Source organism: Sapajus apella, unplaced genomic scaffold, assembly GCF_009761245.1.
Source record: "Sapajus apella isolate SASKATOON/1434 unplaced genomic scaffold, GSC_monkey_1.0 scaffold123, whole genome shotgun sequence".
Classification (NCBI taxonomy): domain Eukaryota; kingdom Metazoa; phylum Chordata; class Mammalia; order Primates; family Cebidae; genus Sapajus; species Sapajus apella.
The window spans coordinates 605,600-632,950 of NW_022437063.1; the positions used below are offsets into that span (position 1 = coordinate 605,600).

The following is a 27,351-nucleotide window of genomic DNA, read 5'->3' on the forward strand; positions in this document are numbered from 1 at the left end:
AGGGAAGGGTGCCCAGGTTTCCAAGAGTCTTTCCAGAAGAATCTGTAGCCCACTCCAGAAGCCCAAGCACCAGCTATGTTCTGATCACACTCCTGCCTTACCCTGTCCGATCTTCAAGCTGCCTGGCGTTGTGACTGTGGCTACCCCCCAGTCACAGAACAGGAAGAGACACGGGGACCATCCTTGGCTTCCCAATCTTCACCCACCATTCCCATATAACACCAAGTCCCAGCAGCCTGCCTCTGGCTCCTAAATACATCTAGAACCCTCGTCTTTGTTCTGTCTGCCCCCCGCCGCTGCAGCTACAGCAGCGCATGCCTGGAGCTGTCTTCCCACGGGTATCCCGGCTTCCACTCTCCTGTCCATGTCGCCACTGGGGCATACAGTTCCATGAACTTGACCATATCACACCCCTGCTTAAACCCTCCATGGGCTTCTCGTCTGACTGGGAATAAACCCCCAAGTTCCCTGTGGGCTCACAAAGTCTGCGTCGTGGGGTGGTGCACGCCCCACCGCCACCTGTGTCTTCCTCGAAGCTCCCTCTTCCTGTGGGCTCCAGCCCTGCGGCTGCCTCTCACTCCTGCTGCCCGTTGCCTTTTCATGCAGACCCCTCTGGAGTGCCTCCCCACCCCCTCCAAAACCTTCCCCTTGAGGATCCTGAATGGCCCCTGTACTTTGCCGTTCTCTGCTGTGAGCCCCTCCCCTGGAACGAGCTGTCTGCAGGATTTCCACGTATTGGCCGCCCCCACTCCTGGCCCGGGTTCTCTAGTATATGTGGTTTCCAAGCCTGTACCCATCTGGCCAAGGCCTAGCACCAGCAGAGACCTGCCACTCATCTCTAACCGTCCCCTGCTCCCCCAACCTCCACTCCTGCCCCACTTGGCCTTGGCTGAGCCCCTCTGCCCAGCAGTCCCCATCCTTAGGCCCCGGGCCCCCCAGGGTTGAAGGCAGGGTTGGGATGCGGGGTGCAGTGTAGGTGGCCATGTGGCCGGGCGCGTGCCTCGGGGGGGAGGTGGCCCTGGTGGGCAGGCTGCAGACCTCCGCAGTGGGTCGTCCCGTAGAGGATGTAGCCGCGGTGACACAGGCACTGGAAGCTGCCCGGGGAGTTGGTGCAGACGTGGTCACAGGTCCGCTCGAAGGAGCACTCATCGATGTCTGCGTGGCCACAGGGAGACAAAGTTGGGGGAGGAGTTTGAGGGAGAGGTGGGTGGGCACGGCCTGTCACTCTCAGCCGCTCAAGGCACATCTGTGGACACAGTCCCTGGACCGAGGCGCAGCACAGCACCAGCCTACGGAAACGGGAGGCTCCACTGGTCTCCACTAGCCTCCAGTTTCTGGGTTAGGAGCCACCTCACATCCTTTCTGGAGATGAGCAGGGCAGGAACATTGTGAATAGAAGGGATGATGATCAATCTCTGCCATTTCACTATCTCACAGTCAACTCTGATCAATAGAGGGAGAGAACCATTTAATCCATACCTGCAGGAAACTGACTGCAGCTGGCCCCAGGGCCCCGAGGAGGCAGCTGACCTGGGACATAAACCTAGGCCTCTTGGATGCTGACCAAAGCATGTTTCCCCATCACCCCACGAGGTTTCTTGAGAAAATAAGGGAAACAGCACAAGTAAAAAAGGAGAAGAGGAGATATGCTACCCATAAAGGTTAAAAAGGGAGCTGTGACAGTATGTAAAAGGTGATGATGAACTTCCTGGCAGCCAAGGTAAAAGGGGAAAGAGGGAAGGTCACGGGGTGTTTGCCCCTGGAAAGGAAAAAATGACCCACCATGTTGACTGGAGACAAAGCTGTCCTGATCACAAATTCTGAGAAAAATGGCTTTTATGGGAGAGTTGATGGGGGACCCTGAAGGCAAAACAGACACCAACCTGCCCCTCCTTGGGCATAGCAGTTAAGAGTTCAGTCTTTGAAAACGTTAGCTCATGTAATTTCACACAGATTTGTAATATATGCATGTTTATAAAAACACTAACAGCCGGGTGCGGTGGCTCACGCCTGTAATCCCAGCACTTTGGGAGGCTGAGGCAGGTGGATCACAAGGTCAGGAGATCGAGACCATCCTGGCCAACATGGTGAAACTCCGTCTCTACTAAAAATACAAAAATAAGCAAGGCGTGGTAGTTTGTGCCTGTATTCCCAGCTACATGGGAGACTGAGGCAGGAGACTCACATGAATCCAGGAGGGGGAGGTTGCAGTGAGCTGAGATGGCGCCACTGCACTCCAGCTGGCAAGAGAGCCTTTCTGGGACTCCGCCTCAGAAAAACAGAACAACAAAAAACCTGCAAAACACTAACACAAGGAAGAAATTGTGCGTGGGTGCTCAAAGTCGAGTGTGATTCCTCCCAGAGAAATCTGGGACCTCCTGGTGCTCGTGGCACCTGGGCTAGAATCTGAAGGATGGGACCAGCCTGGAATGAGGGAATGAGTGTGGAAGGGTGCTCCAGGCAGCAGCTAGGAGGTAGGAGCATGGGGCACCTGGGACGCACCCGTACCCTTGGGCCCAGCCCAAGGGAACTCCCCTCCTCTCCTAGGAGCATGCAGAAGCCCAGAGGGGAAGGGGCGCTGACTCCAATGGGCCCGAGGGCTGCCCGGGGCACCGCAGGGGCTCACCCTGACAGGTCTGCTTGTGTGGAGCCCAAGGAGGACTGGGGAGGTGTCTGGGGTCCCCTGAGTGCCAAGCAAAGGAGCATGGACCCCTCCCTGCTAGACCTGTGGAGCTTGGAGCCCAAGACCTCAGAGAGATGAGCCTGGAGGGGGTGGGAAAAGGAAGGTGGGGTGGGGCGGGTGAGGACAGGGCCTCACAGGCGGTCTCATCTCCTCCTCGACAGCCCCTGCCTCCCTCAGGGGCAGCTGGGGTGCAAAGTCCTCTACAGAACTTGGCAAGGCCAACAGAGAAACAAAGGCAAAGTCAGAGGAACCCTGACAGGGCCTGGACAGACACTGTGCTCCTAACCAGCCCTCAGGCCCCAAGGAGAAGGCAGGGCCAGGGTGCCCGGCCAGGGACGAAGAGGCTGGCCCCGGGCACGCGGTGATTCTGAGGCTGGCCGGCCCTGGCCTCACTCCCGCCACCTCCTGCTCTCACCTTCCTCAGGGGCCTTTCGGGACCACAGCCCTCGCTCCTCAGGGCCCCATGCTGCCCCGTGGCAGCCCCTGAGTGGCACTGACAGGCAGAAGTACAGCCTGGTGTCCAGATGAGGCCACATGCCACCCACTACTGCCGGTACCCTACAGGCACAGAACAACCCGACCGCAGCTGGGTAATCGTCGGGGAAAGAGAGCCCCTGCCTTGCCACGTGGGCGCCCCTCACTTGAGCTTTCTCCCAATGTGGGTCCCACGGGGCATCCGTCTCCTTCCTCATGGCCTCATGCGGCCCCACCAAGTTCCCTGTGTTCCCCGAAACCTCCTCAGGCCACCGTGCCATCTCCTGGGTGGCTTTAGCTCCCTCCCTCCTCCTGGAAAATTCCTATTTAGCTCTCAAGCATCTCACCACCAGACCCTCCCCCGTAACCTTCCCTGACCCCGCTCTGCACTGTCCAGCCTCTGGGGTCCTGCTGCATCCTGGGTCCCACTAGACTTGCCCTGGGCTGGGATTCTTAGCTTCTGCTAGACCCTTCTTTATCATCCTTGCTCCCAGCAGGTGCCCAGACCCTGACGATTGTTCCAGAGCGCCTGCCTGCAATGTGCAGCGCCTTCCAACAGATGGCAGCATCCCACCTCTGAAGCCAGAGGGGTTCGCCATAGGGAGGCCCGTGGGCCACCTGGGAGGGGAGGGGCGCGGTGAGCTGATGAGCTCGACCACCCGCCTGTGCTAAAACCTCCCCAGGCCTCAGTTTCCCATCAACAAAAGGAACAGATTGGACTGATGGCCCCTAGAGTCATAAAGGACCCCGTTCCCTCGGGCCAAGCCCCATCAGCACTCCCCACCCCTCCTAGGAGTTCAGGAGTGGAAGAGGCGTGACCCCGCTGGCCCGAGGGCCGCCCGGGGCGTGGCAGGGGCTCACCCTGGCAGGTGCGCTCGTCCGTGAGCAGCTTGTAGCCCTTCCGACAGCTGCACTCGAAGCTGCCCACAGTGTTGCGGCAGAAGTGGTCGCAGCCCCCGTTGTTGACCAGGCACTCGTTGATATCTGTGGGAGCCAAGCGGGAGGAAAGGGTGAGCCAGGAGAACGTGCTTGTGTGACCAGCAGGGGGATGACACTGCCCTGACTTGCCCACTGCCCACTGCCCAGGCTGGCTGCTGGCTCCCCAGCTGGATATCTCGCAGGGGCTGGGGCAGGGGCTGGGTTTTACTGTGAAGGGCCAGCTCCCCAGGCTTCTCTGCTTCCCCTGAGACCTGGCGAGCCTGGCACACATGACACGGAGTAGAGAGGAACTGATGGCTGCTGTGCCCAGCAAGAAAGTAGGGATGATGACTCTCCCATGTCCTCTCCACTGTGCGTTCAGGGGGGCCGCCTGGCCAGCGTGGAGGCTGCAGCAGGCAGGCACCACCTCTGGTGACCTCAGCAACCCCCGAACCCCTGAGCCTTGGCCTCCTGTCCGCAGAGCAAGGACAGGAAGTGCACCCACTCTGAAGGACATCACGAGGACGAGGTGAAACAACATTCCCGCGGTGACGGTGCTTGGTCAGCGCTCAAGCCGCTTTTTTCAAAAAGACAGCATTTTTGCCTCTGTTTGAGGAGTCACTGAGGCTTAGAGAGGGAGAGCACCCGCTTCAAGAGGCTTCAGAAGGTAAGTGGGGGGCTGGGCTGTGCGGCGGGGTGGCGCTCCCCCTTTCCCACCTGGTTCCCCGCCTGTTTGTTGGAGCTGCTGCTTTGCTGCAGTGAATGAGCTGTAGTCTGCTCTGAAGGTCGCCCAGCCCGATCCCATGTAGAAGCCTCATCTCCAAGGGACATGGTCTCAGCTACTTCCAAATTCTCTTGGGTCCCCACCTCCAGCCCCCACTCCTTCTAGACCCTCTCTAGCAAAGAGAACACAAACAGGGGTTTTGTTTCTACACTCCAGGGTGGCTTACAAAAATCCTCAGGGCTGGCATTCAGGACAGTGGTCTCACCCTGACTTGGAGGGACAAAAAGGAAGCCGTGGAAGAGGCCCGTCCAGGGAGGACAAGGGGAGGAGCAGCCCCTTGTGGATCCCTGACCCCCACTCAGCAGACCTGCCAGATGCATATTCCAGCATCTGCAGAGCCTGTCCTGGGCGTGGTTGCTGGGCCGGTGCCTGAGGGCCCCGTCCTGTGTAGCTGGCACTGCCTCGTGTGGAAGGTAAGCCTGCCCCCACTTTCCAGATGGGACACGGAGCCCTGTGGAGGCAACGTGTTCCTGGCACTGCGACTCTGACCTCAGGCCAGCCCGTGTCGCTCTACTTTATTTCCCTCAATCCAAACAGGAGGGACTCAATACCTGCCCAAAGTCCTCAAGCAGTGTTCGCAGGGAACGTTCCCCACCGATGACAACACAAGGACATCAGAGGTCAAGTCTCTGGTCGAGGATATTAGATGGGTGTAGGGATGAGAGGCCCACATGGCTCTCGGAGCCTTGGGGAGGGACATGCCAGGCACTTTCTGGTAACATATCATGTGACCTTCAAAACAACCCAGAGAGCAGGGCTCCCATTTGACAGATGAGGTCACATGCAGGAGCTGGGTCTCAGCCAGCACCATCTGAACCCAAAGACAGGCCTTCTGCAGCCACCAGGGTAAGCGATACTAAGCCCAGATGCGCCTGGTCTGGGGCAGACACTTGGGCACCTCTCTCATTCCCTTCCCCTCCAACCCCGGGATTACAGGCAGTGGGGGAACTGCTAGCTAGAAGCCTCAGGTAGGAGAACAGAGGCCCACCTTGGCTCTGCCTCAGTTGGCTGTGTGATGTCAGGCAGGGAAAGGCACTTCTCTGAGCCTCGGGGTTCCATCTGCTAACCAGGCTGCTAAATGGTGCCTCTCCTAGCATTGTCTCTCCCAGCATCCTTAGCGAGCTGAAGTGAGCTAAGGCTGCTGAGCAGATAGGGACAGCACATGATCATTCTCACCACTCCTGCCTCCTCAGTAGAGCTTCGGGCCTTCCAGAACCCCAGCCCCATCCCCTGCCCCATCTGGGTCTGTCTGCTAAGGGGCTGTCATAGCAACCAGACAGGCAGAGGGAGGCATGTTTGCCTGAGGCCCAGGCTGGTGTGGCTGGCTGCCTGGGGGTCAGGGTGGAGGGAAGCCCCCTCCTCACACTACCTCAGGATATAGTGAAGGGGGTGCTGGGCTCATGGGGCCCCTGGGCCTCCGTTCTGATGAGCCCCTGGGGTGCCGCTTCTCCGCCTCTCCCCCCTTCCACTCCTGCCTGGGTTCCCACCCCACTGCCCCACCAGGCAGCCAGCACCACTTTCCATACACACATCTGGCTGCGTCCCTGCCTGCGGGCTAGCATCTGAGGCCCCTGGGTCTGCCAGGATACAGGCCCTGGCTCTGCAGAGGCTCCCAGCGTGCCCCTTCCAGCACAGCCAGGCTGCCTTGCTTCTTCTCTCCTGCCTGCTCGGCTCCTGCCCTGGCAGCCTGGACTCCAGTGACCGTACACAGTACAGCCGCAGTCCCCTCTCACCTGCTGACCTCAGTCCTGGGAAAAATGGCCTTTCCAGAAAGCCTTTCCCAGTGTTCTTTCCAGAGCCAGCAGCTCCCTCTTCATGGGACCTGCCTTTGGGGACATGAGAGGGCCTTGGGACACAGACTTGGGGTTTCCGCTCCTGTTTGTCGCCCCAGCGCCCAGCATGAGTGAGTGTCCGGGAACGCTCACTGAAGGAATCAGTGGGTCAGGGTGACTCCAGACAATGGAGGGGTCTGAGGGCTGAGGGAGGGGAGGGGCCTTGGGCCATCAGGGGGGACTATTTGGGTTCAGCTCGAGTGCGTGTGCACGGGGCAGGGCGATGGGGTGAGCTATAGGAACGCGTGGGACCCTGGTTCTGGCTTCCTCCTGCCCATCTCATATAGGGGGCTATGTAGGGGACAGCTCTGCGGTAGAAGCGCAGGGAGGGCACAAGGTCATGGGGTGGCACTATCCTGGAGTGCCCAGCAGGGAGGGCCAGCTGCTGGCCAGGGCTGGCCAGGTGGTAGGCACTCGAGGGCACCAGTTGGGCAAAAAAGCCCTGGCTGTGGCCTGCCTGGCCCAGGGCACTGCTGAGGGGGGACAGGAAACAGGCGTAGGTGGGGGCTCTCCCAGACGTTCTGGAAGATGTGGGGAAGAGGGGCTGGTGTCCCGGAGGGAAGCGCAGGCTCCAGCTGCACTTTCAGGCTCCCTGAGGCGGTCCTGGGGGCAGTTCTGGGCCAGCCCCTGGGCGCTTAAATGTGGGCATCTATGGACATGTCTAGTCTCTGCCTTCTCCATGTCTGCTGCCAGTCCTGCCTTGGCACTGCCACCCTGAGCCTGAGTGACAGGAGCTGTGTCTGGCCGCTCTTCTGGACTCAACCATGACCCCACCGTGAGCAGGGATCAGCTCAAAATGCAAACCTAGCACCAGCCTCCCCTGCCTGGTGCTGACTGGGACCTGGCCAGGCTTGTAGGGTGGCCCCCGGCCTTGCACCATCTGGCCCGCTTCCTTTGCGTTCTTCCCAGTCCGAGGTCCTTGAACCCACGGGCCTCTGGCAACAGTCACAGTGCTGGAAATGTTTCCCTGCTCCCACCATCGCCTGATAAACGCCCCTTCCCCTCAGCCCTCCCTGCCCCCATGCCCCCACCTCCTGCCACACTGAACTCTATCCCACATCAAGCCATATGTAATACTCAATGATCTTAGTGATGTTACAAATGAAAACCTGTCTTCTGCGCTCAGTAGAGGACCCCTACAGGCAGGAGCCGTTTCTTTATTCATCCGGTCTCATTGGGACCTGCGTACGGCAGGAGCCCAGAAAACACACCTGTCCCGTGAGCAAGTGAGATGACCTCTGACCTCAGCCAGCAGGAGCCAGGGCCTTAGGGCTCTGAGTGCGGCCACAGGCCCAGGGCTAGGCGTCCATGGAGGGGGTCTGGCCAAAGGGTCAAGTGGGGCAGTCCTGGTGAAAGGGCCCCGACTGCTTCAAGAGCAAAGGAAAGGTCGTGGGGGTGGGGTGGCCTTGGGGCTGTGGACAGCACTCCTTGGCACCACCCTACCTCAGAGCCACAATCAGAGTGGGAGGAAACAGTGCACCTTGGGCCACCGAGGGATGGGCAGGGCAGCGGTGGCAGTCCCATGCCAGTGGCTCCCACTGGAGCCACATGCCCGCCCAGGCCCCTCTCTGGCCCAGACAGGGTGGCTCCTGGCCTCCAGACGCCATTCCAGCAGCCCTGGCCTTGCCCAAGGAATGAAGCTCTGCCTGGCCCTCTGGCCCTCTGAAGGCAAATGCTGGCAGGCTGTGCCACCGCCAGGCTGTGAAGATGGCCAGGTCTGCGCAGACCTGGGGCTTCCCCGGCCAGTCACTCCTGGCACTGAGTCATGTGGCAAGGACCCAGACGCCACCCACCTGCCCACTTGCCTGCCAGGAACACACCAAGGCTATTAACAGGCCGTGCGGCAGCCATGGGAGGGTTTTATTTTCAAATAAACAGGCGGAAGCACTGTTATTTCTGTCAATAGTCACTGGGTTCTTCCCAGCAAGTTGGCAGGAAGAAGTCATATGCTATACAAAAATACATTTATTTTTACGGGCTTTAAAAAAGCCTGCCTGGGACTGTTTTAGGTCACCCTAACCTCCACTTTCAACATTTTCCCCAACTGGACCTTGGAAGTGCCAGTTCCTTCCCCCTCCACGCCCTGCTCTCTAGGCTCTCCCCTCCTGGCAAAGAGTTGGGGGACTGCCCAGAGCTGGGGGGATTTGGAGAGCGGTCTGGAGCCACGCCGGGAGCACGGAGTGGCTGCCGCTCACCCTTCTGCACAGGGGGCTCTGGCACTGAAGTCTGACACCCTGCCCCAGTCCCACGGCTTCTCAGGCTCCGTCCGACCTTTGGGGTGGCTGGACCTCCTGGGCTGCAGCGCTGCTCTAGTCCTTCCTTCCCCAGTGCCTCTCTCGAGGGCGCAGCCAGCTTTCCTCTCCCAGCTCCCCAGCTTTCCTGTTTCCCGAGAGGCCCCTCAACCCAGGAGGCACTCAGGAAGCCTTTATGGGGTGAGTCAGGACCAGTGGAAGGATACACCGCTGCCCTCCCTCTCTGCCAGCTGCCGGCAGCCCAGCCCTGTCCCTCCTTCCTTCAGCCACATCACTCCCGGATCCTCCCGACTCGTTTTCTAATGGCAAGCAGAAGGCCTGAGTCCTTATTTTTTCAGACGGGATCCCCCCAGCCTCGCTCCTCTAGTAGTGACACACGGTGTCCTTATTTGTCCTGGCCTGACCTGCATGTCCCAAATGGCCCTGCACCAGACCGTCCCCACCAACTCTGCCAGACCCACTGCAACCAAAGGTCAAGGGGTTCAGAAACGTGCCACATTCCACCCGCCTTGGGAAGCCACACTATCACTGAGGGCCCAGGATGCCCCACAGGAGAGACGCTGGCTTAATTGTTTAACCCAGTGTGCAGCCACATTCTTTTTGGCCCAGGAACTGCAGATGTGCCATGGGAACCCTATTCTCTTGAACCCTGCTGGGGGCCCCGCTGATGGCCGGCCCTCACTCTTCCTGGCCTCTCCAACAGCAATGCAAATGAATTCTGCATGTCGTTTCCCACAGCCACACACGGCCTCCAACCAGCCCAGCCCTGCGCCCAGCTGTGCAAGCACACGGAAGCCCTTGGCCAGGCCAGTACAGGCAGGGGCGCCCGCACGGCTCCACATGCTGACCTTTGCATGTCTTCCCGTCTGGCTGCAGCGTGAATCCAACAGGGCAGCTACATCGCACGCCAGTGGCCGTGTCCTTGCAAGTCCGGTCGCAGCCTCCGTTATTGACCGCACACGTCTCTGTGGAGGGAAAGAGACAGAGACCTCAGTCTCCTTGGGCAGAAGCCACTGTCTTTCCCCGTCCGGGGAGAGATCGTCTATGAGACAGGAGACCTGGGTTCCAGCTCTGGCTCTGATATACCCTCTGGCTGTGGGGCTCTAGGGAAGCTGCGTGGCCTCTCTGAGCCTCAAGCTCCCCATCTGTGGAATGGGTGAATGACACCATTCCTGTGGGTCATGTGATGAGGACGAGTACACTGTCTGTGAGCTGCAGAGGCTGTGCTAATGTGGCTGCTGCTAACAGGGTCAAGGTTACTATCTGGGTCCAGACTGGTCTGGCTGTATTTCACTGCCCAAGGCCAGATTCCTAAAACTTTGACCTTCCTGGACTCAGGCTCCAAGTCCAGGCTAGAGGTTGCCTCCAGGCTTGGAGGCAACGGGGGCCCCCAAATGCACCTCAGTACGGAGTGGCTTGTGGCCCGGGCCAGGGAGCCAAGGTGGAGGTTCTCAGGGCCCACACACCGTCCATCAATGTGATGAAGCTTTCAGCCCAACATCTGTTCTCAGTGAATATGACAAAGGCATCTGGTTTTTGTCCACTTGAAGCTTGCCTAGTGTTTTTTTTTTGCAAAATTCAAAGGGGCTAGAGTGGCTTGGGGCATAACGGAGGTCACTGAAGCCGTCGTGCTATGAGAGTGATCCTCCCCAGGCCCGGGGAAGGGGCTGGCAGAGCTGGCGCACCAGGGTGCCGGGGGCGCGTCTAGGCCTCTGATCTCTGCCACCCGGGTTTCTTCCCGACCATCTGGCAGGCTTTTAACTTCTGGAAACTGTGGCTGTGTGGGCTTCCCTCTCCGCTTTGCTGCTAGGAGGTAGAGAACCAGTGGGCGCCCATCTCTCATAACCTGGATTCCCCTGCCTGCCTTCGCCGGCGTCACCTGGACTCCTGGCCCTGGTGTGTCTTCACCCTGAAGGGTGTCCCTAACGGGTTTCCTCTGTTCCTGTGCTGTGGGATCTGCGTTTCTGCAGGCTGGGGGGAATAAATGAACATATACCCTCAGCTGTCAGGACTCCCTGTGGCTAATGAAATCAAATGCATGGTGCCTTTCCTTTGAACTTCACCTTGCAGGGGTGTGCAGGGGGAGAAGGAAAGCTCACGTTCCCTGTGTGTGCGCGTGTGAGCGAGCGTGCATCTGAGACTCTGCAGGGCTGCAGGGGTGGGCGTCCTACTCATGCTCCCAGTGGAAGGTGGGGGGCCTTGACCCTGGCTCCTTCTGTGTGTCTCCTCAAATCCTGGACCTCAGCTGGGCATGGGCAGTTTTTATGAACCAGTCTTTTGCCCTCCTCCCTCCTGCTACAGCAGTGTGCTTGTTCCAGGGCTCGGGTGACTCCTTCCTGTTCATCCTTCAAGGCCTGGTTTGGAGCCCACCTCCAAAGGAGCCCCCTGAAGCCCCAGACAGGCAGTGAAGGTGGCAGGCCAGTGTATGAGTCCTGGCTCTGTCACTCACAGAGTGACCCAGGCAGCCACCCCTTGGGGCTGCACCTCAGCACTCACACCTGGAAATGACTAGCCTTCTCTTCCAAGGCAGAGGTGAGGGTCAAATCAACCCGCTTACAGGCGCCTGGCTTGGGTCCTGGCACACAGTACTTGCCCAGTAGATGTTAGTTTCCTCCCTGGGCTGACAACCAGAGAGGGAACTCCTGCCTCCCACCCCCGAATCAAGGAGCCAATGGGCTCCCCCTCCTGCCTTCTCAGTTTTCCTGTGGGAGAGCCTCTCTGGAAAAGGGGCAGAGAACATGCCTGTTTTCCAGGTGGAGGTAATTAAGGCTCAGGCCTTGGAGAGATGGGAGAACATGGCGGGTGAGAGGGTCGGGGGGGACAGGCGCTGAACTTAGGGCTGGGGCACTGGGTCTCTGCGGAGGTGGAGGTGAGTGAGGTGTGGTGCAGGCACTGGGGGCTGTGACTCTGAGAAACAGATCCGGCCAAATAGACTCCAAGAATCCCGGAGGTCCTTCTCTTCCCTAAAGCCCCTAATGGGACATGGAAGCTCCACCTCAAAGGCTATCCGATCTCCGGACCAGGCAGCTTGAGTCTTCCCGAGCTGCCTCCGTCCATGGCTGCCTCGTAAACATTAGGCTTTGAACACAGTCTCTTGGTCCCTTAGGGGCTATTCTTGGGTGCTGATCATCCTGCTCCACAGCATGGACCACACGGTCACCAGGGGCCAGGCCCTGCTCCACCTCCCTCTCCTGCTCCCCCCAGCCCCCACTGCGGCTCCTGTGCCCCCCACTTTCCTGAAGAGGACACGGTATGGAGCATCAGGAACTGGAGGGGGCCTGCTTCTTCTGAGTCTAACCCCCTGGGCTCCTTGCGGGCAGGGACCCACCTGGCAGCTCAGGGCCCAACACCAAGCACGTGCCATTGGACTCTTCATCATCCTCCCCTAGCAGCTCCTCCTCCAGTGCTCTCTGTGGGCAGGAATGCTACCCCCATCTGCCCCAAGCTGAAGACAAGGAGCCCCCTCCCCCTGGGACCCAGGGCCTGGGCCTGTTGCTTCCCCAGCACTTCCCAACTCCAGCCCCTGCTCTTACTGTGGCTAAGCTGCCGCTGTCCTCCTGTGACTGTCACTGCCTCCCACGGTCCCTCCTCCAGACCACTGCCTTACCCTGGGCAGCCAGAGAACTGTGCCCACGTCGGGCTCATGTAAGAGTTGGGAGCCGGCAGTCCCCAGGATGTTCTCTGCCAGGGGAGGAGGGTGGAGGCAGGGAGGGTGGAGTGGAGTGGAGGCAGCAGTCTGGCCCTGGGCGCACCCTCAGCTCTTCCTGCTGTGGGGCCCGGGGCAGGCATCCCTCCTCTACAACACGGTGGCGGCCGCGTCTGCGGTGCCCACCTCAGCCATGTTGTGAGGTTTTGAGATGTTCACTACAAATGCAAGCCGGGTACAGGAAGCAGCCATGAGGCTGACCTATGTGCTCTGGGCTGAAGTGGAGGCTGGGACCCAAGTCTACAGTGACAGGACGTGCGGGCCTGGTGGGGCTGAGCACCTCGTCCCTGGTTTCCAAGCAGAGGCTCCGGTGCAGCTGCTGAGGAGGCCCCTGCTTCTGTGGCAACCAGCCTGGACATCACCCCAGTCCCCCATCTCTGAGAGCATCAAAAAACAGCTTCACCTCTCCTGTTCCCCAGGATCAGAGGTCACCCAGACCTGGTACTAGGCCGCAGCTGTCGCAGAGACAGTAAGGAAGCAGGCCGCCATCCCACGGCGTGACCACTCTAAACACAAGTGGCAAACAGGGCCCAGAGGCCGTGGCAGTGGCCGCTCTGCCCAGTGGGGAGGTTAGGGTGGGCTCTGCATCTTCCTCCCCCTCACCCAGGGGCCTTCTCTGGGTCCCACCCCGGCCTCTGCCCCTTCCCAGGGGCTGACATTATGGCCCCATGAGGAATCTCTCCCACCCAGAAACATACTCGTGGAGGGCGACACAGGTGCCTGGGACTGGGAAGGGGAGGAGGGCGCAGTGCAGCCTCCAAGAGCTCTGTTCAGGGACCTGAAGACAGGATTTCCCTGTGGACCCTGGGAGCCCTCGTCTCTCTGTCCCTAGCCTCTAGGTGAGAGCTATAGAGCTCTTTCCAAAGGCCTTCTCTCCCCACCTGCAGAGATCATGGAATGAAGCAGCCCTTTGTAGTGGACAGGCCTCGCAGCAGCCCCACGCCCCAGTGCAGAAGCAGACAGGCCCCTGAGGCATGGAGAAGTGACACTGCCTGTCCAGGTAGGAATCACTACATCATCTGTGGAACCCAGTGCCAAATAAAAATGAAATGCTCTTGTTCAAAAATTCTGGAGAATTTCAAGACAGAGATGGAACATGAAACCCATGGTGGGCCCTTCTAAGGGTAGGGGCCTGGGCTGCACACATGTTGCGCACCCTAGAAGCTGGCCGTGCTCGGGTCACACAGCTATGGGGAGGAGCCCGTATTTGAACCCAGAGCTGCAGAGCCCCAGGCTGATTAGTGAGCCGGACAAGGCCAGAGAGCTGGGCTTTGGCAGGGGATCCTGGCGGTGAGACCTGCACCCCCTGGTGCCCTGGCTTCCTCCAGCTGGCGGGGACTGCTCTCACCCCGAAGGGCGGGGGTAGCCAAGGAGGAGGAAGGTCAGGTGCAGGGCTGGCTGGGGCTGGAGAGTGTGGGGAAACCTCAGACAGGTTAAAAGGTCCCGCCTTTGGTCTGTCCCAGGGGAGCTCCTACTTTGGGCCAGGCCCTGCAGGGGAGGCCAGATGCTCCACTGGAGCCCCCACGCAGCCTGGTCAGCGCTCCAACAGAGGGAAGCAGGGGCCCAGGACAGAAGGACGCCTAGGAGCAGCCGCAGCCGCTGCTGCCATTTGGGTTGGCACTGCCTGCTTGTGCTGTCCCAGGTCTGGGGCACAGTCTGAGTCACCGTGTGGTGGACAGAAAAGACACGTGCTGTGGAGTCAGAGCGACAAGTTTCCCCAGGCCGGCTGCGTGACCTTGGGCAAGTCCCTTTGCTTCCAGATGTGTAACATGGAGATAACCGTATTTACGACATAGTTCTTGCAAGACCCAGGCAGAACAGTGGGTGTGACAGTGCTCTGTAAGCTGCTCTGTGATTGGGTCACTCTCACTTTCGGTGCCATTCTTGGAAGCTCTGCCTACGGAGGCTCAGCACCTGCAGGCAGTTGCTAATTCATTCGGTGATTAGTATCTGAACTTCTCTGCGCTGCGCAGATGTGCCTTGAACACAGCCCCTGGTCTCACGGGTGGGTCAATTTCACGGTGCTGGGTGGCTGGGAGAGGGGAGCTACAGAGATGAATGTGACATGTCCCAGGAGTCAACAGCTTATGGGGCGGCAGGGGGCAGCAAATAAGGCCCAGACCTCGCCTTTCTCTCCTGGGTCTGTGCCTGCCTCTCACTCTGCCCACCTCCCAGCCCAGGCCCCGCCACACCCAAGCACAGCTCCTCAGGGTTCTACAGGGCACTCCCGTTGGCCTTGAGGAACCAATTCCTCATGACTCAGCAGGCCTCACCTGCCTCCCTGAAGCTGTCCCAAGCCTTGCCTTGGGATTCTGCCCACAGGGTGGCGCTGTCTGTGAGTGGCCAGGCCTCTCCGACAGACCACACGCTCTCCAGGTAGGGCAGTCCAGGTGGCCAGCACGGCAGAGGTGCCTGATGAGTTGTGCTCAACAACTAATGAGCAGACACTCTGGAGGCCCCGTGAGGAACAGAACCAAGCCAGGGGACCGGGTCCCTGCCCTCCGTTGGGCCTGGGAGGGAGAGTGAGCTGGGAGGTGAGGTGGAAAGAAGAGGAGGGCTCATGTGCCCCTGGTGGAGGAGGCAGTGAGGTGCCATGCTGCGCAGGGCACGAGGGTGCTCTGTGGTGCACAATGGGAGGTGGGCGTGGGTGTCACACTCAGTGCCAGCACAAGGGGGGCTGTGCGAAAGGGACTCTCCCCTCCCTAGGCCCTGGGTTTCCCGCCTGTGCTCGGCCTAAACATGGCTGAGGAGCTTTTCACCAGAGCAGAGAGTCTGATCCGATGGGCTGGCGTGTGGGCCCAGTGTCCCAAAGAGCCCCTGCCTTCCCTTCTTCCTCCCTGTCCCTCAGTGGCCTACCCTGATGGCAGGGACAGCCCAGGGTCCTGGCCAGAACCTGCTGAGGCCTCAGTCAGGGCTGGCCCACCTGCCCTTCTGTCTCTAGAAACAACTGAAGCTGCGGTGAAGAGGGGTTGGCTGACCCTTCCGGCAGACCTGGGGACCTCTGACCTCTGACCCTCTTCACCCAGCTGGCTGTTGAGCCCTCCATGGCTCCCATCACTTTGGGATAGAAGCCATGCCACACCCCTGGCAAGGTCCTGACGAAGTGGCCCTGGTCTCCCTGGCTGGCCTGTCTCCTGAGGGGCCCTCTGAACTCCAGGGAGGCCCTGTGGTCCATCACTAGTGTTGTGCAGCAGGCTTATGGCCAGCACTGTGCTGGGCACCACAAACGTGGCCTCCTGTGCCTCCGACAGTCAGCAAGGGGTGGTGGAGGGGGCTTGACCCTGTCGGCAGAGGGCCATGCCTGGTCCTGACCACAGCTCCCCGCCTGCCTCTACCTCCACTGGGCAAATGGTCAATCCTGAGAGCTGTCTGCTGAGGGAGTGCCGGCTGGGTCTGCTCCAGGGCTGCCCGGGGACACGCTGGTGACAGCACAGGCAGGTGGTGGCAGGGGTGGGGAGGGGCTCTGTGCAGCTGGATGCAGGGATACTGACAAGGAAGTGGCTCCCAAGGAGAACAAGGGCAGGAGGCCCCAGCAGCTCCCCCAGAGCCAGCGCTGCTCACATCTAAGGCTGCGGGGCCCCAATGCCTGTGATCACCAAGGGGCCACCCGGGCCTCTGAGGCAGCCCAGAGTCTCCCGGACTCTGCCTTTTTAGCACACAGCCCATGACTCCGAGGCCCATTTCGGCCCTCTGCTGACCTTAGCCCAGCCCTGCCGAAATAAAAGGCCTACAGGCCTGCGTCATCCTCAGGGCCTCCGTCTACCTGGGCATTGTGCTGCTCGGGAAATTTTGTGCCAGGCAAATTTTTGTCAGTGGCACTGGCTTCCAAGGCAGCAGGCAGGGTGCCGATTCCAGGATGTGCTAGGGGTGTGGTAAGCCATCCTCTTCCGTGACTGGTGGGTGAGGGTTCCTACACCTGCTCAGAAAACAGCAGCCACTGGGACAGAGGAATAGCGCCCTGCAGGGCTGCAGCAAGGGGGCCGCAGGGAGGCTGACGGGTGGTGGCACCAGGGGCATAGAAGATGCCCACCCAGGAGCAAGACAAGCTGGCCTCAGGAGAGGTCTCCTCACTTGGTTTGAGGGGTCCCGAGTGCCCTCGGAGGCCTGGGAGGTTTCATATTAAAGCAGGGGACGGCCGCAGGGCCTCCAGTGGCCAGTCTCCCTGGCCCGACTCCTTCACTTTCTGCCTCTACCCTGGTTCCTCAGTGGAAGGTGCTTAGGGCAGACAAGGGGTCTCCCCTGCAGCGTCTCACTGGGGCCCACCCACAGGAGGCATCACAGCTGTGCCCCCGGAGACATGGGACATTGAGGTGTGGCAAGGGGAAGGAGCAGGTGAGGGCGTGCTGCTGGGGAGCAGTGGGCCGGTGCTCTTCCTGGGCACTGGGAGGCCCCTCCAGCTGGGTGTGCCCAGGGAGGCTTGGGGATCTGAGCAACAGCAGCTCATGCTCATTGAGCACATGCTCATGCCAGGCCCTGGGCGAAGTATGGGGAGGTAGAGCTGTCACCTGCCTGCCCTGGAGGGGGAGGGGTGTTGGGTAGAGGGAACTGACAAGCTGCTTTCACTTCTCCGACCTTCGGTTTCCTCATCTGTAACACTAAACCCTACAGGTTGCTGGGAACATTGAACATGTCTGGGTGTACAGAGAGCCCAGCCTAGAGGCCGCTCCACAGAGGGAAGCCTTGTTCCAGGTTTCTGCTGGCTGCCCTGGAGACCTAGCCAAGGACAGATTCAATAACCACCTGGGGGAGAGGGAGGCAGGGCCCAGCGTCTGAGCACAAGGCCCTGTGTTGCCAGGTGGGCCTCCCGCGTAGTGCGCTCCCCACCTCTGCCCTCCCGTCATTTGACTTTGTGGGGATGGGGGTGGGGCAGGGAGTAGCTGGCACCTGGAGCCTGTGTCTGTGCGCTCTCCCCCTCCCTCTCGCCCACTGCCGTGACCTGACCAAGGCCAGGCAGGGTCCGGGCTTGTCTCCTCACTTCTGGGACCTGCCATCAAGGTTCTGTTCCTCCCTGGCATTCGAGAGTACCCTAATGGGATGCTCATGGCCGGCAATGGCGAGGAAGGAAAGGATGGAAAGTGACTGAGCATGCCTGTCTAGTGCCTCAGCTACACTTCTCCAGACACTAGAAGCCGTTTTCGTAAATGAGAAACTGAAGCTCAGATGTGAGCTGGCCCTGGGGTGCTGGTGGAGCTACTAGCTGGGGAAGCCACGACTAAACCTGGGTCTGACTTTAGAATCTGGCTTGGGATACCCAGAAAGAGGAGTCACCATGTGCTTGACTGGAGCGAAGCTCCAACCACGGACTTCTCTGCTCTAAGAACAAATGTGCCGTCCTTGAAGCAATGCCCCAGCCTGGATGAGCAACCGGAGAGCACCCACCTTCCTGGGGTTAGACCAGGAATCTCGCTTCAGGAAGCTGGGGGCTCCTGGAGCTGCCTGGTACTCCTCAGTCAAGTCAGGGCTAACCTTGGCCTGCAGCCACCACCTGGCCCGTCCTTCGCCGGATCCAGCTAGAGAGAGGCAAGTGTCCTGGACAGGGAGGGTCACAAGGAGGGGCAGGCTGTCGCCCCCAGGTAGGTGGGGTGAGAGACAGCCAGCAGGCAGGGTGGCAGAGGGGCCTGTTCAGGTGCGCCTGTTTTTACACATGCACTCCTCCTAAGAATGCAGGCGCAGAGGGTGCCCTGTTCTTGGGCGCCTTCCATTGGCAGCTCCAGTGGACATGGGTATTCCATGTCAGGGCACGCAGGGCCAGGGGGCCAGGACTGGATTCGCAAAAATAGCAGGAGATCACAGAGGGCATTGAGGTTGCATCTGGAAGGGCTTTGGGGCCCACTTAGACCAATGGCCAGGGAACCTAAGGCAGGGCTGGAGCCCGTTCAGATTTGTGCCAAAGAAAGAGGGCTCTGGCCGTGGCCTCACTGCCAGTGGGGCTGGGAGACAGGGAGGCTGGGCCAGAGCCAAGGAGAGAGAAAGCAGGGCAGGCAGTGAGATGCGGTCTTGGGGATTTCAACATGAGATGAGAACTGAGGACCAAAAGGAGGCTACGGGGGTCACGTGGGCCCGCCCCCACTGGGATGGAGTACAGTGTGAGCAAGGCTGCTGGGTGGGGGGCGGGGGCGAGTGCCAGGGCCCAGCGCACAAGGTGGCCTTGGGTGGGCCACGTCCGCTCTAAGCCTCAGCCGCCTGCCTGGCTCAGCCAGCCAATACCCTGAGCCCTGCCTGGCACTGTGACTCCACCCACACTCCAGCCCTCGGAACAGCTGAGTCGCCATCACCTACCTCCTCCTACCAGCCACAGCTGTGTGCGCGAGACAGTGAGGGACTCAGCCTGACTGGGGGCCCAGCTGACCAAACACCAGCCCCACTGGGAGCCAGTCCAGTGACTGAGGTGCAGCCTGACCACCTGATCTTTCTCATACAGGAGCTCAGGCCCTGGAGCTCAGTGGGCAGGGGGGCCACGGCTTGAGAGGGCATTGTCCCCACTTTCCTTCAGCCAGGCCACCTGCTGAGCACTGGTCGGGGGAGCTGCCATGTTACCTCCCTCACCAGCACTCAGACCTGCTTGCCAGAGCCTCTTCCCACTTGCAAGCAGGTTCAGCCTCCAGGGCCCACCCTCTCTCTGAGCTAGATACCTGCCTGCCTGGGCACTGAGGCCCCATCCATCCCCAGCACCTCCTCCAGGAAGCCTTCTTTCATGTGCCGAGCCAACTAGCCTCACCCACAGTCCTGCTCTGGGCAAGGCCCTGTGCTATGCCCTGAGGGGACACCAAGCTGGCAAAGACCTAGCTTCTGCCCCCAGTCAGGGGGTGCTGGTGGAAGAAGGGTGAGTGGAGGGACAGGGGAGGGGAGGAAGGTCCAGTGAGGTCTGGACAAGCAAGGCAGCCTTTGCCAGGTAGAACCACCCAAGATGGCACCTGGGTAGAGAGGTGAGGGTGTGACCATGGAGGCAGTGAACCCAGGACAGGATGAGCATGCCAGGCCAGAGGAACAGACAGATGGTGGCTTCCAGGAGTGGGTGAATGTGTGGGGTGCAGGTTGGGACACAGAGCAGTGAAATCAGGGACACCCAGGGCCCCGGAGATGGCAGCTGCAGAAGAGGAAGTGTAGACGGGGTGGAGGGGAGCTGGGGGAGAAGCAGGAGTGCATATGTCCAGATGAGAAGTGACACTGGCCAGGCCACTTAGGGCAGCTATGTAGTTAAATGAGGCTGGGGACAGTGTGGAACAGTGTGTGCCCCTGAGTGTCAGCCGCCATTTCCACCATGGCCCCCACTTCTCCAGCCTCTCTGCCTGCTTTCCTCAGGATGAGCAGCCTCTTGACCAAGCTCTGACCTGTGTGCTGGGCCCTTCCATCCTCTCTCTCACTTCCAGCTCCTGCGAGCTGGGCAGGGTGAAGCACGTCGTGGTCATTTGGTAGATGGGAAACCCGGGGCTCAGAGGGACCAGGCTGCAGCCCCGTGAGCTGCAGTGGGAAAGCTCCTCCCTTTTCCCCCTGCCAGCAGGATAGTGGCTCTGAGTGCAGCCATGTGGCCCAGAGAGCCTGGTGGGGTGGGCAGGACAGAGATGCTGGGATGGCTGGGGACATAGGTCTAGGGGAAGACCGGCAGGGAAAAGCCAGGGGAGGCCTGAGACTCCACCCGGCCCACTGCTCGCCTGCAAATCGGTCCCTGGTGGCTTCCCTTTCTGTGCTTTGCACCTCAGTGCCCCAACTACGTCACACAGCTGACACATAGCTAGTGCTTCCTACGTGCCTGGTGCCACTCTAAAAGTTTTGAGGGACGCTAAAAACTCGCCTGAGCAAGCCTAGCTTCCACGAAGTGGCCGGAACAGGCACCCAGGCTGCACGGCTCCAAGGCCAAAGCTATTCCCTCTCCTCCAGGCTCCTGCAGGTCTGGGCCCTGTCTCCCCGGAGATGCCCAGGCAGTGTCTGCTGATCAAGGGAGTCACAGATGCTGGGGCTGGTCCTGGCCTCCATCTGGCACCCGCCTGGGGAACACTTATGAAGATGGCTCTTACGGTATGGGGGGACAGGGAAGGCTCGGGGGCCTGTCCCTGCTGGAACCCAAGGTCCTCTCGGGCCAGGCACTGCTCCTCTTTGCTCCAACCTCCATAAGCATCGTCAAGCACCTGCTCCCAGCCAGATCCGGGGAGGAGGCAGAGAAGGTTGGGCCTACGCTGGACAAGGTGGAGCGGCTCGGGGAGCTGGCAGGAGCAGCCGCAGGCATGCAGGGGGAGGCGTTCCCAGCTGCCTTTCTTTCCCCCAATTCCTCTTCTCTAAAGCACTTGCACTGCTCTCAGGGTGGCTGTAAGGTTGAAGTCAACAGGGTGCAGAGTGCAAGGCCCAGAGATAGCTCGGGCTGAGGGTCAACTCAGATTGGGGTCCCTGGCCTGCAGCTCAGGCCCCGCTGCAGCCCTGGGCGTGGTGGGACGCCTGGAATGGGCCAGCTGTGCATTCTGCTGATTCAGTGCCCACAGGAGGAAGATCACAGCTGGAATGGCTGCTGGGCCTGCACAGTCACGTTCCTCAGGCAGGTTCTGCTCCTAACTTGGGGCCCTGGACTTGGGAGTCCACAGGGCTGGGACCTTGGCCCAGGCTTTGCTCACTGGCCATGTGGCCTCCCTTCTCAGGGGCTCAGGGTCTTCCTCTGTGCAGTGGGAACACTCCCTGGAGAGCTGCCTGGAAAGTCCTTTGCCAACTGTGGCAGACTGAACAGTACTGGTGAGGTGGAAGAGCCAGGGCAGAGGGAATGGGCTAAAGACACACCACCAAGGCTGTCTGCCGAAGGGTGAGTGCCCACAGCTGGGGCAGCCAGTGGAGCCTTCAGGAAGGGGGTGGGGTGCATCCCACACCCCCAGGACTAGTTTCAGAGGAGGCTCATGGTCCTGGGGCTCAGCCAGTGAAGACAGCATGTGTGGGCTCTGCCCTAACAGAGGGTCCCTTCAGCCCAAGTGTAACCATCTGTCTTAGCAGAATGACCCATTAAAATGCCCACCTCCTAATCCCCAGAAACCATGACTCTGCCTGGCAGAAGGGACCCTGCACATGCAATGAAGGAACATGAGACTGGAAATTAGCCTGGATTATCTGGAGGGGCCCAGTGTGATCACAGGGGTCCTTTAGAATAACTGAGGGGGGTGGTCAGAAACAGAGTTGTGAGAACTGGGGTGGGTCGGGGACAGCAGGCTGCTGGCTCTGAAGGTGGAGGAGGGGCCGAGGGGCAAGGAACATGGGCAGCGCTAGAAACTGGAAAGGTGAAGGGGATCGGCCCCTGGGGCCCTCAGAAAGGAACAGCCCTGCCCACATCTTGAATTTAGCCCAGTGAGCCCCAGGTCAAATTTCTGACCTACAGAAGATAATAAGCCTGTTGTCTTAAGTGAGGGGGATTGCTGGGGTCTGTTAGCAGCAGCAAGAGGAGCGGAAGGCTCCACCTAGCCTAAGCATGCTCCGGGGTGAGGGGCTTGATGGAAGACCTGGAGCCGACCCGAGTGGCGCCCTGCATCCTATCAACCTTGCGCCAAGCAGGGTCCCGGGGGCCTGAGACAAGCGCCCGTGCTGCACCCTTCGCTGGGCACTCAGCTGTTTCACGTAAGTCTGCCAGATAATTGAAGGTATCACTTTAACCTGCAGATCCAGCCATTTTAACTGACTATAAAGGGAGTCTACAATGGTTATACGTTTTGGGGCTTCTTTAGAGTAAACATAACTTACTCTGTTCTTCACCTGTGCTCAGGGACTGGGGTGATTATTACAAAAGGTGAGAACCCAAGGGTGGGGCAGGGCTGGCCCAGGCCGCTGTGCTGGAGGGCTTCTCTCTCTCCGGCCACACTCTAGACACAACTGTGACTTCTGCTGGGAGCACCCCACTCCCTCACCGGAGCCAGAATCCCAGCTCTGTCCGGCCCAGCTGCACGGCTGGAGCCCTTAGCCCCTCTGAGCCACAGCATCCGCCCCTCCGTGGTTTCTAAGAGATGGCCGCGTTGGCTTGCCGGTGCTGCCAGGGATTGGGGGTCTGAGCATCCGAGCCGACCTCGTGGGGAGCTGGCCAGTGCCGCGGTCAAGGGCACGGACTCTGGAGCCAGGTGGGCCAGGGTCTAACCTTGATGTGAAACTCCTCGGGGTCTCACTTTTCTCATCTGCTACTGGCTCCTGCCTGTGCCTGCCCTTCCATTCTCCCCTCCCAGAACCCTAAATGGGGCTCAGGCTGCCCATAGGCCCAGGATCTACTGGGATGTACTCTCTGCCACAGCCCAAGAATCCTGCAACATGAACAGATGAGGATGACTCAGGTCTGAGCCCTCACCAGCTAGGTTGCTCTCCCTACCTAGGGCCTGGCTCTGAGTGTGATGCCCTGGTGCACCTGACCAGCATGGGGCAGGAGGGGAATGGTCACCTCCCTTACTCTCCGTACCTTGCCTCTGTTAATACAGCATGGGAGCAGCCACACCTTGTCGGGCGCTACCAGTTAGGCCCTGAAGTCCAGAAGGATTCTGTATCTTCACCCCACAGGCTGTTCTTAGAGGAGACAGTGCTAAGAATGATGAGCTGTGAGAGAGAGCCTCACCTGTGCTCTAGACTCGAGGCCCCTGGACTGACCCTTCTCGGAAGCCTGAGTCTGGTTCCTCGTTCAGGTGTGAGGCCTTGGCTATTTGCTCTCCCTTTGGTTAATGTTGGAGGGAGACTGGAAGAGAAGGCTCTTCTGTCTGGGGCAGGACAAGCTCTAAGGGGTGGTATGGGGGGACTGTGATAATCACAGAGGTGGGGGTGCAGGGGAGGGTCCCCACCCTGACCTGTCCCTTCAGGCTGCCCCAAACCCAGGCTGGGGCTTCCTGCATCCTCAGGGCCCCCCTCACCTCCCCCTGTACCAGGTACCAGATCTGAGCCTTTATCCATTGACTCTCATTACTGAATGCAAGCACAGAGGCCCTTCTCCCCACCCCTGCGCCACCCATTTATGTGATGCCGACTCAGCGTGGCCCTCTTCCCCCACCCATCCTCTTCCTGGGAAGGTCACAGGGTGCCTGAGGGACCACAAAGCTCCTGGTCCTGCCTGCTTTTGGAGCTCTGGCCTCAGATGATAGTGCCCACTTCTCCTAGTAAGTGAGGCCGAGGGCCCTGGGCCCCCTGAGACCTGAGAGTGACCTCAGAACACTGACAGCTCTGGGGCTCCCTCCAGCTGCTTCCAGCCACCTTTCCAGAAGGTCCATAGCACTGACTCATGCCTGCCTGGAGGGCAGGGGTCATACTTGCTGGCTAGGGGTGAGGCTGGAGGCTCAACGGCAACCCAACCTGCCATCGCCAGCTCTTCCCAAGTCAACAAAACAGACCTGCCCAGAGAATTTGCAGAACTAGCTTCCAGCCTGAGCTTTCCCTGTCTGCCTGTGTGACCAGAGGTGAAAGCTCTGACCTCTCTGGCCCTTACTCTTCGCATCTGAAAAGAGGGCCGCTGCTGTCCTATCTAGCATGGACTTAGGGCTCACAGAGCACCGTCAGCCAGACCCACAAGCTCCTCAAAGCCCCTAACAAGTGCATGGGCTTGACGCCTTCACAGTAGCACACAAGACCATATCCCCCGTGGCCCCCGGACCCCCTCTTGCTTCCTCTCTAGATGCTTGGTCCCCCTGAGGTCCACATGAGGGCCAGGAAACAAAGCTCCCTCTCTAGGACCTTCAGGCTCTGCCCTCCACTTGGCCCTGCAGCCTTGATGCTTGAAACAGCTCACATGGTCAGGACCTCTGGGTAGAGCTCAGCTCTGCAGGGTGATGTGTGACCTTGGGCAAGCCAGGGCACTCCAGTGAGCCTCAGTCTCTCCCTCAGAGAAATGGAGACCGCACCACCTGACCCCATAGCTGCAAAAGCTGGTGTGAGCAGAGAGCCATAAAGAAGGTCGTGAGAACCCCAGGTGACCACAGCTATGCTCAGGAGGTCCTGGGCGGCTGGTACAACCTAGAGGCCAGCAGAGCAGTGAACTGACTGATGGAGAGAGAAGAATGAATGAATGAGGAAGTCTGCTTTCCACTGTGCACACTGAGCTCTGTCGAAAAGCAGTGATTTTTCCTCTTTTTCTCCTCACACGGGTCCCTGATCAGCCCTGCCAGCAGGTCTCCCAAGACACCCTCCCTGAGCAGCAACTGAGAAGCAGGTGGCTTTTTCTGTGAGAGGTCCTAGAGGTTCTGGCTGGTAGCTTCCCTCCCAGGAGAGGAGATGCATGATGACTCTACTGCCCAGACCCCTGTCTACTCAAATGCCCTCTTTTGCCGCTGAGTCTGATCCTGCTGCTTTGCTGATCCTGGGGATCCTAACTGCGAACGTGGGTGTTTACGGCAAGTGGGGGAGCTTTTCAATGTGAAAAGACCTTTTCAGTGTGACACTCGTCTCCTTACATGCACAGGCCAGAGGATAACAGCCCTGGGTTCTTTGCTACAAACACATAAACAGAACAAACGTGTTTGATGGAGGGAAAAACTTTAAAAAGGAAAAAGCGAGTTCACATCTGGAGTGGAGCCCCCCACACTCACACAGCACGAAGGACCGCACACACGTGGGCACACCCCACAACAGACATATGCCCCCACACGCACTAGCCACACCCACACACAGCACACACACTCTCGTATCCACATGCCAGTGCACACCCGAGACACACACGTGCACGCACGCACACACAAGTGCAAGTACGACAAAGGAAGTGGAAGAAAAGTGTTACCCATGAGTAGCCGCCGTTTCACCCGCTTGTCCACATCAGCTACTGACGTGGCATTGAACTGAGAGCGCTCAATTGCAGCCTCATCCTTCTCTAAAACACAAGTAAGGGACAAACACGGAGCCAGTGGTTAATGACAGCCCACTTCCCGCGGCCCAAGACAGTCAGCCTCTCGGCGTGGTGCACGCAAAGCCAACACAGCACGCCGGCCAGCTCGGCATCCTCGCCAAGGGGCTAATCCCAGGAACCTCCAAGGTGGGGGTGTTCAGGGCAAAGCAGAGAGGCGGTGGGGGTGGGGGGACGTGCAGGAAAGGAGGAATGATCACAAAGTGACCTAGGACATAGAGGGGACTCAGGGCCCACAGGTAAGCAAACAGAGGAGGAAGCTGAGGTTAGGGCAGACAGGAATTGTCTGCAGAGAGCCACAGAAGCAGAAAGCACACCGTGGTGCTTCATGGAGACACAAGCAGATTACGGACCCCCGTGGCTCAGGCTGGAGAAGCAGGCATAGGACAAGGCACAGGACAAGGGGACAGGGCCACAAGGTCCGGTGATGGATGCCCCTGAGACAGCAGAGGCTCTGTCACAGGGACATGAAGCTGTGTCAACAGTCATGCAAAATTAAGAACAAAATAGACACACATACACACAATGAATCCAATAGAAAAGACACAGAAAAACCACGGGATCGATTTGGGCAGCGCTGGTTGCCTGCTTGTCTATAGAGGACTAGGGCTAAACATTCAAGTGCTCAACAAGGGGGTACAAAGAGGGAACACTGATTTTAGGAGTGTGCGGGGAGCAGTGGCCCGGGGCGGGCCGGGGAGCATCTTGGCTGTGCCACGAGGCTTCCAGTGGAGGAGCAGGTGAGGTTAGCTGGGCTGACTTTCTTTGCTCAGAGGGAAACGTGTGGAGACATTGGTTCCCAAGCAGGGACATGGATGAACAGTGGGCAAAGTCAGGTGAAAGGCATCTCTTCCCGAACAGGAGTGGAAGCAGCAGCAGCAGCAGCAGCAGCAGCAGGGGCTGGGTAAGGAAGTTGATTTCTACCGAGGCAGGGCTGGGGAAGTTACTTTAGAAAGGAGATCCAAGCAGGGGCCTTCACATGCAGTAGACATTGAAAAATAAAAAAAGCAAGAAAGGATGATTCAGGTGGACAAGACAAGATGCGTTAGACGAAGGCTGGGTGTATCTGGCCCGGCAGCCGTTTGCACCTGCTCCAGCGGAGACGGCAAACCGTGCGGGAGACCTCTAGCAGACGAGACAGGAGGGAGCCTGGGGGAGCCCGGGAGAGCCCCAGGCCGGACAGTGGAGGGAGAGAGGCCGGAGGAGAGGAGGTTCTAGATGGGATCAGGCTGCAATAGAGACACTGGTCTGAGAGCGGGTTTGGCTTTTAATTTTGGTTTTAATTGGTTGGTTGGTTTGGTTTGGCTTTTGGCTCTGAAAATAATTAATGAACGTCAGTTATCAGACAAGACAGGCAATCAGGGACCATCACCAGAAAAGCAGGAGCAATGAGATAAAAATGAAATAAAAAATGGTTGTCTGAAAGAAGAGACCACACAGAGGGAGAGCCACCGCAGGCAGCAGAACCCATGATGACAGCCCCGGACTACAGAGGTGACAGCCTGGCGCCCGCCCGGGCCCCGCTCCCTGAGACTCGTGGGGGCAGTGTCCTGGGAGACAGGGCAGGGGCATGCCCTGGCCTCACGGGCTTCTGTTTGCTGACCAACCTTTCCCTGTCCCCTGAGACTCCCTCGAGAAGCATCTTCCAGACTGACAGCAAGAAATAGGGCTTAAAAAAAAAAAAGAGCGAACTTGTGTTGGGTTTCTAAAGCGTGCCAACACAGGAAGGGTGGAACTCTGGGCGCCAGCTCTGAAATGCTACTCTTTCTCAGTTAAAAACTGTGCCGTTATTTTTAAGTGGGAGAAAAAAAAACCTACTAGTGATTATGGCATGAAATAATCACAAATACTCAATCTTCCCCTTGGAAAGAGGGAC

At 59.2% G+C, this 27,351-nt stretch overlaps 1 protein-coding gene across 2 annotated transcripts in view; it reads right to left on the reverse strand.

Annotated features, from left to right (window-relative positions):
- The window catches only part of SCUBE1 (signal peptide, CUB domain and EGF like domain containing 1), a 135,080-nt gene that overhangs the window by 24,799 nt on the left and 82,930 nt on the right, over positions 1-27,351 (reverse strand). Inside the window, exons 7-10 of one of the 2 annotated variants that reach the window (XM_032261391.1) lie at positions 25,353-25,442; positions 9,792-9,908; positions 4,019-4,141; positions 1,039-1,155 (exon numbers count right to left, since the gene is read on the reverse strand). In XM_032261391.1, the coding sequence (XP_032117282.1) occupies positions 1,039-1,155; positions 4,019-4,141; positions 9,792-9,908; positions 25,353-25,442 (447 nt within the window). The remainder of the gene's footprint in view (positions 1-1,038; positions 1,156-4,018; positions 4,142-9,791; positions 9,909-25,352; positions 25,443-27,351) is intronic. The other variant, XM_032261392.1, reaches the window with a different exon arrangement.